Source organism: Gopherus evgoodei, unplaced genomic scaffold (assembly GCF_007399415.2).
Source record: "Gopherus evgoodei ecotype Sinaloan lineage unplaced genomic scaffold, rGopEvg1_v1.p scaffold_383_arrow_ctg1, whole genome shotgun sequence".
NCBI lineage: Eukaryota > Metazoa > Chordata > Testudines > Testudinidae > Gopherus > Gopherus evgoodei.
Window position 1 is genome coordinate 4,149 of NW_022060053.1, and position 8,966 is coordinate 13,114.

The following is an 8,966-nucleotide window of genomic DNA, read 5'->3' on the forward strand; positions in this document are numbered from 1 at the left end:
GGGGGGATAGAGTTGGGGGGGGGGTGCAGAGACGGTGGGAGTGCTGGGGGAGGGGGACAGGACAGTTGGAGAGTGGCCAGTAGGGCTGGCTGGGCTTTGGGGGGGCTCCCAATGCTGGCAGGGCTGGGGGGCAGAGTGAGGTGAAGGGTTAGGCAGATGCTAGGGACTATGGTGGGGGGTCCACATGATGGCAATGCTAATGGGGGCAGGGCTGGGGGGAAGCATACCCGTTACCTGTGGGTCTCCCGGTGATGCCACACCTCTGTGACGACATACTGGGTGTTCTCTACCTCCTCATCCGTAAACACGAACATCTGTGGGGAGAGATGCTGTCAGAGCCAGGGACCACAACCCCCCTAGAGACACCCCCTCCCCACTGGGAACAGGAGCAGCTCACCAGAGAGCCTGACCCTCCCAGAAACACCCAGCTCCTTTCCTCCCCTCCCAGAGATCTCTCCTGAGGGGCTGACAGATGGGGACTGCTGACCTTCTCGCCTATCTCTGTGACCCCCAACCACCACCCATCAACTGTTCACCTGCCTCCGCCCGCCCGCTCTCCCTCCGGGTTGCTACCTCCCACGCCCTGCTCACACCCCCAGAGGCACTGGCACTGCCCCCTCCTCCCCATCTGGCCCAGAGTCCCAGTCCCACTCTGAGCAACCCCATGGCCCCTGTCGACTGTCCTCCAGAGCCCCCAGCCCCTCTCCGATCCCCTCTCCCAGGGTCTCCCACTTGGAAGTTAAGGAACAGCCTCCGAGGGAGCGGAATGGCGGGAACAGGCAAGGAGGGGCCTGTGATGGCGTATGGCCCACGTGACAGCTGGGAGCAAACACCTCATGGGCAGGGATGGTGTACTGGGGGTGGGGGGCTCAGTTACTGCAGATAATCCTTCCCAGGGGCTGGCTGGGGCGGGGGTCCTTTCTGTGCTGAAAGTCTATGAGTCTGTCCCCCTAAGCGCGCATACTTCTCTGAGACCCCCCCCACATCACCCCACGGCCCCACAATCACTCTCCGAGCCTGCCCCAGGAGGCCTCTCCAGCTGACCCCCAGTTCCCCCAGTACCTGGCGTGGGTGCCCGTCCCGGCAGGGGCTGCGGTAAATGGCTCATAGTGGGTCCAAGATTTTGGTGCCCCTCAGGTTAGCCTGGAGCAGCTGGACGCACCGCAGGGACTCGGCCATGGTCTGCTGGGTATATTCCATGCTCTGCCTGCAGGAGGCATTGATAGGTCTGGGGATGGGACAGCCAGAGCCAGGGACACCCTGCCCCCAGCCAGCCCTGCCCCCTAACCCAGACACCTCCTGCCCCCAGCCAGCCCTGCCCCCTAACCTCCAGCAAGCCCCTGTCCCCTAACCAGCCCTGTCCCCAACCCACCGAAGCCCCCTGCCCCTAACCAGCCTTGCCCCCTAACCCAGCCAGCCTCCTCCCTACCCTGCCCCTCGGACTCACGGGTAGAACTCGAACTCAGACCCAAAGCCATAGATGTTGAAATAACAGCCCAGGGGCAAACTCTTCAAGATCAGGATCAGGGTCTCCTGGGGACAGACAGACAGATGGATGGAGAGTCAGCCCCATGGGCCCAGCCAGCCTGGGCAGCTCCCCCCACTGTGGTCTCATCTAGCACAGCCCCCCATCTGGCCGTACCTTGGTGCTGTTGATGCGCTGGCAGAAGAGGTCTCTGCTATCCATGGGGCATGCCATACCGCCGGAGCGATCCAGCAGGAGTATGAACTCCCCAGCCCGGCTCTGGGCTGGCACCACCTCGGGCATGCTAGGGAGCAGAGTCACCGTCACGGCTGGGTCGCCCATCAGGGAGCCTGCATGAGATGGGGGCCAGCCCCCAAATGGGGTCGGCATGGGGTCGAGCCCCTGTGAGCCACCCCGTCGCACTCCCAGCTGCCCCCAAAGACCCACCCCCATTGCTCTGTCCCTCCCCCTACCTCTCTCTTGTCTTAGATCCCCTCCACCCCCAATACCCAGCCCCTTGGTGCCTGCTCTCCCATCCCCAGTTCTCCCTTGTGCCCCTCAGTGCTCCCCAGTGCCCACCTGCTCCCAGATACCTCGCCCTGCCAACGCCAGCTCCCCCAAGGTCCCCTGCTTCTGTTCCCCATCCTCCACACCCCTCCCATCCCCAGATCCCCCATGACCCCCCACTCCCATCCCCCACACACACTCCATCCCCAGCTCCTCAATGGCTCCTCTCTCCTGTCCCCCATCCTCCACACACACCCCAACCCCAGCTCCCCCATGGCCCTCCACTCCTGTCCCCACAACCTCACCTGCCCCCAGATTCCAACAGCACCCATCCCTATCAGCCCTGGCATCCCCCATTCCCCAATCATCCCCCTGTGCCTCCCCGATCCCGGTCCTACAGGGGGGCCTGGGCCAGTGACACCTGTGGGGCGACAGACACACAGTTACCTCCACACGATCCCTGGGGGATCAGGGTCCTGCTGGCTCTCGCACCTAGCTTAGCACCCCCTGCATGGAGCCAGGGTGAGGGGCTGACCCTGGGAACACTGGCTGAGCGCCCCCAGGTTCGATGGAAAGAAAAGAGGGAAAAACAATCCCAAAGTCCAGCGTGGGAACTTGGCTTTTCCCGGTGAAAAACTGCAAACATTTGACATTTTGGGGGGGCTAAATCTTTCCAATTTGGGGGTGAAATTTTCCTGGTCCCCCCACCTCCATTTCCTGCCACTGAGAAACAAGGAGAGGGGAATCCCAGAAACTAAAGCTTAACAGAGCCCAGGGACTCCCAGGGATTTCCTCCTCAAACTAGCAGATTTCAGCCTGTCCAGATTTTCCGCACAGAAATTGGGAAATTCCCCAGATCTGTTGGTGTCGTTCAATCCCCCCGCTTCCCCAGTCACCCAAAGAGTCTGGCCCATGCTCCCCATTTCAGGATCCACTCACCTGGGACTTACCCCCCATCCTGACCCCAAATCCCCCCTCACCTCCCTCCAGCCAACAGCCCGGTTCCCTGGCACCCACGCCTCAGCCCAGAGCCCTCCCCAGCACCACCCTCCCACTGGGAATGGCCGGGACCCAGGCGTCCAGGTGAGCCCTTACCTGGGCAGTGGTTCTTCCCAGCTGTATAGCTCAGGGGAGTGAGGGGGCAGTTGGAGAGCACGCGGTTGATGCCGTGCGGCGACTGCAGCGTGGCGCTCAGGCTCAGAGTGTAGGGAAGCTCCCGCTGGGGGACCCGCGGGACCCCCTGGGTGACATCCTCCCCATCCCACTCTGCAGAGAGAGACACGGGGTGAAAGCCAGGGGCCTGGGAGAGCAGGGGAGTATGAGATACTGGGGGAATATCAGGCTGGGATATCAGGAGATTTCGGGATGGCTGGGGTGGGTCACACACCCTGGGGCAGGGATTGCAGGCCTATGGGGCAGGGTACTTAACATGGGGCACACAGTAGTGGCCTATGGGGGCTATGTGGGTCTTTCATTGTGGGGTATGTAACAGGGGCTATAGAGGTATCAGGGGGTTATGGGCTGTGGAGTCACTCACCGTGAGGTGTGTAGCTGGAGTTCTGGGGGCTATGGGGTACAGCAAGTTATGTGGGATCTATGGGGCCTATGGGTCTGGTCTCAACATGGGACATGTCAAAGGGGTGCAGCACAGCTGGAAGCAAACAGATGGGGTATAGGGTGCAGGGGAGTAAGGGGGGATCTGTGGGTCTCAGCATGGGGCGCATAGCAGAGGCAGGGGGATCTGTTGGTCTCACCGTGGGGCACATGGGTGGGGGCTGTGGGTCCCACTGTGATCGGGGTAGGGGATCTGTGGGTCTCATCGGAGTACGCAAAGCAGAGGTAGCGCGTTGTGGGTCTCACTGTGGAGCACAGTGCGGGGGCCTGCAGGGGGGGGTGGGCTGTGGGTCTCACTGTGACAGGGGATCTGCGGGTCTCACCGGAGTGCGCAGAGTGGAGACAGAGTGGTTGTGGATCTCACTGTGGAGCACAGAGCGGGGCCACAGGGGGGGCTGTGGGTCTCACTGTGGGGCATGTGGGAGGTGCAGGGAGATCTGTGGGTCTCACCATGGGGCGTGTAGCGGGGACGCAGGACGGTCGGCAGCACGTAGCGGGCAGCCCCGTCAGGCTCCAGCGGCAGCTCGCAGACGTAGCGCAGGGTCAGCACCGCCTCCTCCCCGGGGGGCAGATTCCCCAGGGAGCAGCTGAACACGTCACCCCCGGCCCCTTCTGCTGCAGCAGGAACGAGCTCTGCCCCCCGGCCAGTGCGTCCCCGTACAGCTCCTGTGCCTGCCTAGAGAGACAGGGTCACCCCTAGATCTCCCTGCCCCCAACACACCCCTGCCCCCTGGCCAGCACGTCCCCATACACCTCCTGCACCTGACCAGAGAGACAGGGTCACCCCGAGATCCCCCTGTCCCCCGGCCAGCGCATCCCCATACACCCCCTGCACCTGCCAGGAGAGACGGGGTTACCCTGATATCCCCCTGCCCCCTGACATTCCCCTGCCCCCGATATCCCCCTATATCTCCTGCGCCTGCTGGAGAGACGTGGTCACAACGAGATCCCCCTGTCTCTCGACATCCCCTGCCCCCCGGCCGGCACTTCCTCGTACACCTCCTGCGCCTGCCGGGAGAGACGGGGTCACAGCGAGATCCCCCTGCCCCTCAAGATCTCCCTGCGTACACCTCTTGTGACTGCCAGGAAAGAGGGGATCACCCTGAGTTCCCCCTGTCCCCCAACATCCCCCTGCCCACCCTGTCCCCATATACCTCTTGTGCCTGCTGGGAGAGACAGTGTCACCCCAAGAACCCCCTGTCCCTGGACATCCCTCTGCTCCCTGCCCAGTGCATCCCCGTACTGCTCCTCACCTGCTGGGAGAGACGGGGTCACCCCAAGATCCCCTCAACACAGCCCCCTCCTCTCTCCACCAGGGACCCTCCCCCCAGCACCTGTTTCTTCTTGTGGAGCAGGGCCTGGATGCAGGCCCCACCCAGCCGGGCCTGGAAGGCATACACAGCTGCCTCGGCATCCACGGGGAACTTGAACACGGCCTCCATGGGCCCCGGTTCCTCGTTCCTGTAGAGCAGCTCGCAGCCCACGTCAGCCACAAAGCCTCGGATCAACATCGACACCGAGCTGCTGCGCAGGGGCACTGGAGGGAGGGGGATGTCAGCCACGGCCTCCCCACAAACCCCCATGGGCACTGGGGCAAATGGGACATCAGCCACGGCCCCCCCACAATCCCCCCATGGACACCGGGGGAGGGGCAATGTCATCCATGGGGCCGCCCTCCCCCTCACAGCACCGCCCCCCACAGCCCTGACTCACCCGGTTCCTTTGGGAGCTGCAGCCTCCTGATCAGCTTCATCTCAGCTCTGGTGTTGGGGATCTGTGTGGGGGAAGGTAGGGGCTGAGATAGAAGCTTTCCATGGAAAATGACAGGCACAGGGTGTCCGAACCCACCCTCCCCCAGTGATGGCTCCGTGACCCCAGCCCAACCCCCCTGCTCAGCCAGGTCCTGTGGCAGGGAGTCCCACAGGCTCACGGGGCCTAGCTCCTGAGATCAGAATCATGGCTCCTCTCGGGCCACCACCTCCCCCGGCCACGGCGCCAGCCCTCAGCAGGGAGGGGTAGGTGAGAACCGGGGTATGGCTTGGAGTTGGGGAATGGATGGAGAAACGTAGGAGGACTGTATGGGGACGAATGGATGGATGGACAGATGGATGGAAGGAAGGAGGCATGAGGGGGCAGACGGAATGAAGCGGGGTAGGGGGCTAGTGGGTTAGAATGAGGGGATTGGGAGCCAGGACTCATGGGTTCTATCTCCAGCCCCTGGGGGGCCCTGGAGCAGTGATGGGGGTTGTGGGGGACCCAAGTCAGTCACTGGGGGGTTGTCAATCCAGCTAGACCCATCTCCCCGCTGTGGCCCTGCAGAGAAGCAGAGGTTTGTGGAGCAGGCTCCAGCTCCCGGCTGTTCCTGGCAGGAACACAACCCTGCTATTTACTCAGCTTTCACTCTGGGCTGAAGTGGCTGCCATAACCCCTCCACCCCAAAAAGGTGGAATTCCAGCCCTCGGCTGCACCTGCTCCCTGCCCCGAAACCATCCGGTCTGGGCCTCGAATTTGCTGCCTTACGAGGGAGTAAGAGGACAGCAGCCAGTTGATCTCTCCCGCAGCAGAAACCTGGCTCTGAGGCATGCGAGGAGTCTCCGCGGAGGAGCGGGGAGCTGAGGGTGAGATGAGGGCAAGGAACGCCAGAGCTGCCGTGACCGAGGGAGGCTCCAAACCCCGCTCTCCAAGCCACGTTTCAGCTCACCACCACTCTAGCCGCCTGGAGAATTCCCAGCTGGAAGGTTGGACGGGAAGACTGGGATCACCTGGGCAAACCCGCACACCGGGGAGGGCCCGGAGTGAACTGTTGGGGGATCGAAGGCAGATCTAGAAAATCCTCCCGTCCAGCTTCACACATGACCCGGGATGGAGAATCCACCCCAGCCCCCAGGGAGTTGTGCCAGCAGCTAATTCCCCTCCCTGCCAGACAGGTGCACCTCCCTCCTAGCGCAAATTCCTCTACTTGCAACTCCCAGCCAGGGGATAGTGTCAGACCATCGGCTGCCACGCTGCAGTGCTCACCCAGGAGGTATTTACAGCCGGGGTCAAGACCTCTTCACCTTCTCTGGGCTAAACTCCATAGGCTGGGAAAGGGCTGAGGCCGGGACAGGACTCCAGGGAGGAGCTGGGGCTGGTGGTTTGGCCCCGGCATTTAACTCTGATGTCTAATTCCCCGCCCGGAGGAAGGGAGTCGGCGTGAAAGTCCGGACAATTCACAGGCCGGGGCTCCTGCTGCAGTCGCTGGGTCTCGGGATGCGCTGGAGCCGGAGGCTGAGTCACAGTGCGGGGTGGCGATGCGATGCCGAGCTCCGACCGGCAATGGGCACCCAGCGGAGCCCAGGAGCCCGTGGGGAGCAGGTCAGGGCCGGCCGGGCGCCACGGGGATGGGCCCCGTGAAATCCACGCCGGGAGAAGTAGGGAAAGGGAGGGGGGCGGATCCGAGGGTGGAGGTGGAGCAGGAAGGTTTAGGGGTCACCTCCCTCCGAACACCCCCGCACCCGCCCCGGCACGCAGGGCCCCCGCAGCCAGGGAGGGGAGACTGCAGGGGCGAAGCTCTGAGCCGGGGGATGAGCCCAGATCAAGGGGTGGGGGGCCCTGGACACGGGGGGGGGGCTGTAGGGCCAGGCACCCCGGGGAGGGGCTCGGGGGGCCCGATCCGCACCCCCGGTGCCTTCTCGGTCTCTGAGCAGCGAAGCCGGGTCAGGCTGGAAGGGAAAGTGTCCGTGCGAGCCCCGCCCCCCCGCCAGGGAGCGTCTGCAAATGCCTCATCCCGCACCCAGGGAGCGTGTGCCAACTCCCCATCCCCAGCTGCTAGAATCCAGGGACCGGCTGCGCAGTTCGCCCCACCTGCTGGGAGCCAGGGACTGTCTGCAAACTCTTCACTCCACACATCCTGCCATGTCCCCTCATTGAACTGGGGCTGGGGTGTGTGTGTCTCCAAACTGCCCCTTGCTCCTTCCTGCCCCTCTATGTTGCAAAAGGGGGTGAGGATGGTTGATGCAAATGTTTCAACTCCAAAATACCCCATTCCCATCAGGGTATTCACCCAGGGCCATCCTTAGGATTTATGGTGCCCTAGGCAGGATTATTAAACTGGTGCCCCTGTGCCTGTCTTGCTCTTAGCAAGACAAACATAAGCTTACAGTATTGGAAAACTTGCCACAGGCATGTTACTAAAACCAGTTTAACTTAATTAAGCACACTGTAATACTGATGAACGAACACTAAAAGGTCGCACTATAGAAAAAATTCTGATTTGACAGAATGATGCAAATAATATATTTTTTAAAATTTGTCAACATTTTATTGGAAATTTATATGAAGAGGTATTGAAACAAGGATTCGTTTTTAATTAAAAGCAGTCTTTCTGGCTTTTTTGGCTGCAAAATCAGTAATAATGTCATCGTATGACAAAGACAAAGTGATGTCTTGTTCGATTGTAAGAATAGCAAGACCAGTCAAGGTTCCTGACTCATTGTAGAGTGCAGATAGTTTTTAATGAGCTTTAGTTTTGAGAAACTCTATTCTCCTGATGCTACTGTTACAGGAATTGTCAGTAGAATATGAGTGGCAAGTTTGCTGGTATGAATAAACTGTACAATGTCCATCACTGATTTTGCATGTGGCAACAACTCAGTTCTTCGTACAGTTCAAGTCCATTTAAATCAAAATGATCACCATGCTTCAGGAGGCTCTGTAGGTCAGGGATCCACAATGTGGTGCCCGCGAGTGCCATGGCGCCCACAGAGGCTTCTCAGTGCACCCACATACTGGCCGGAGGACGAGCATCCGCAGAAATGTCGCCGAAATTCGGTGGCATTTTGGCGCCAATGCCTCGGGATGACACTGCTTGCCATCGAATTTAGGCAGCATTTCTGCGGATGCTCGACCACCACCACGGTCCTTCGTCTGGCGCACGCCAGACGAAAAAGGTTGGGGACCACTGTTCTAGGTTCTTGCACTTTGTCATTAGTTGCTCTTGTTTTCCTATTTTGTTGAATTTAGTCCCACTCAGCCTGCTGCCAGCTGAGTGAATAGAACCCCAGGCCGACAGCAGGTTGAGTGGCTCAGCTGGGGTCTCAGCCGCTGGCCTGTTCAGCCTGCTGCCAGCCTGGGGTTCCTTGGGGGTCTCCAGGCCAGCAGCGGATGCTGAGTGGGGCTGGCAGCTGGGACCCTGAGTGGCAATGGGCAGCAGCCGGAATCCCAGAGCAGCGGCGGGCTGAGCCATTCAGCCCACCACTGCGTGTCATCAAAAATCAGCTCATGTGCCACCTTTGGCACATGTGCCGTAGGTTGCCGACCCCTGCTCTCTACACTAGTAAGGAGATGAGCATATTACAGTTGTTGGAGGCCTCTATTTAGCAGTAACAGGCTATAGGAAAGT

General features: G+C 60.8%; 1 protein-coding gene across 1 annotated transcript; it reads right to left on the reverse strand.

The window, feature by feature from the left end:
• Positions 1-255: 255 nt before the first annotated feature.
• On the reverse strand, positions 256-8,402 carry LOC115642136 (von Willebrand factor A domain-containing protein 5A-like). Its single transcript, XM_030545562.1, has 11 exons — positions 8,354-8,402; positions 6,107-6,198; positions 5,300-5,360; positions 4,921-5,174; positions 4,574-4,594; positions 4,037-4,262; positions 3,068-3,238; positions 1,643-1,815; positions 1,448-1,533; positions 1,063-1,207; positions 256-314 (listed from the first exon to the last, which is right to left on the reverse strand). Exons 1-10 carry the CDS (start codon positions 8,400-8,402, stop codon positions 1,105-1,107), a joined length of 1,236 nt encoding a protein of 411 aa, XP_030401422.1. The 3' UTR covers positions 256-314; positions 1,063-1,104.
• Positions 8,403-8,966: the final 564 nt, after the last annotated feature.

What these genes read in the sequence shown, in the direction of transcription:
- LOC115642136 (XM_030545562.1), bottom strand. Translation starts at nt 8,402, where the DNA reads ATGCCACCGAATTTCGGCGACATTTCTGCGGATGCTCGTCCTCCGGCC. An exon ending in TGCTGTCCTCTTACTCCCTC is followed by an intron (nt 5,361 to 6,106) that starts GTAAGGCAGCAA and finishes TCCCCCACACAG; the next exon opens with ATCCCCAACACCAGAGCTGA. An exon ending in GCAGCTCCCAAAGGAACCGG is followed by an intron (nt 5,175 to 5,299) that starts GTGAGTCAGGGC and finishes CATTTGCCCCAG; the next exon opens with TGCCCATGGGGGTTTGTGGG.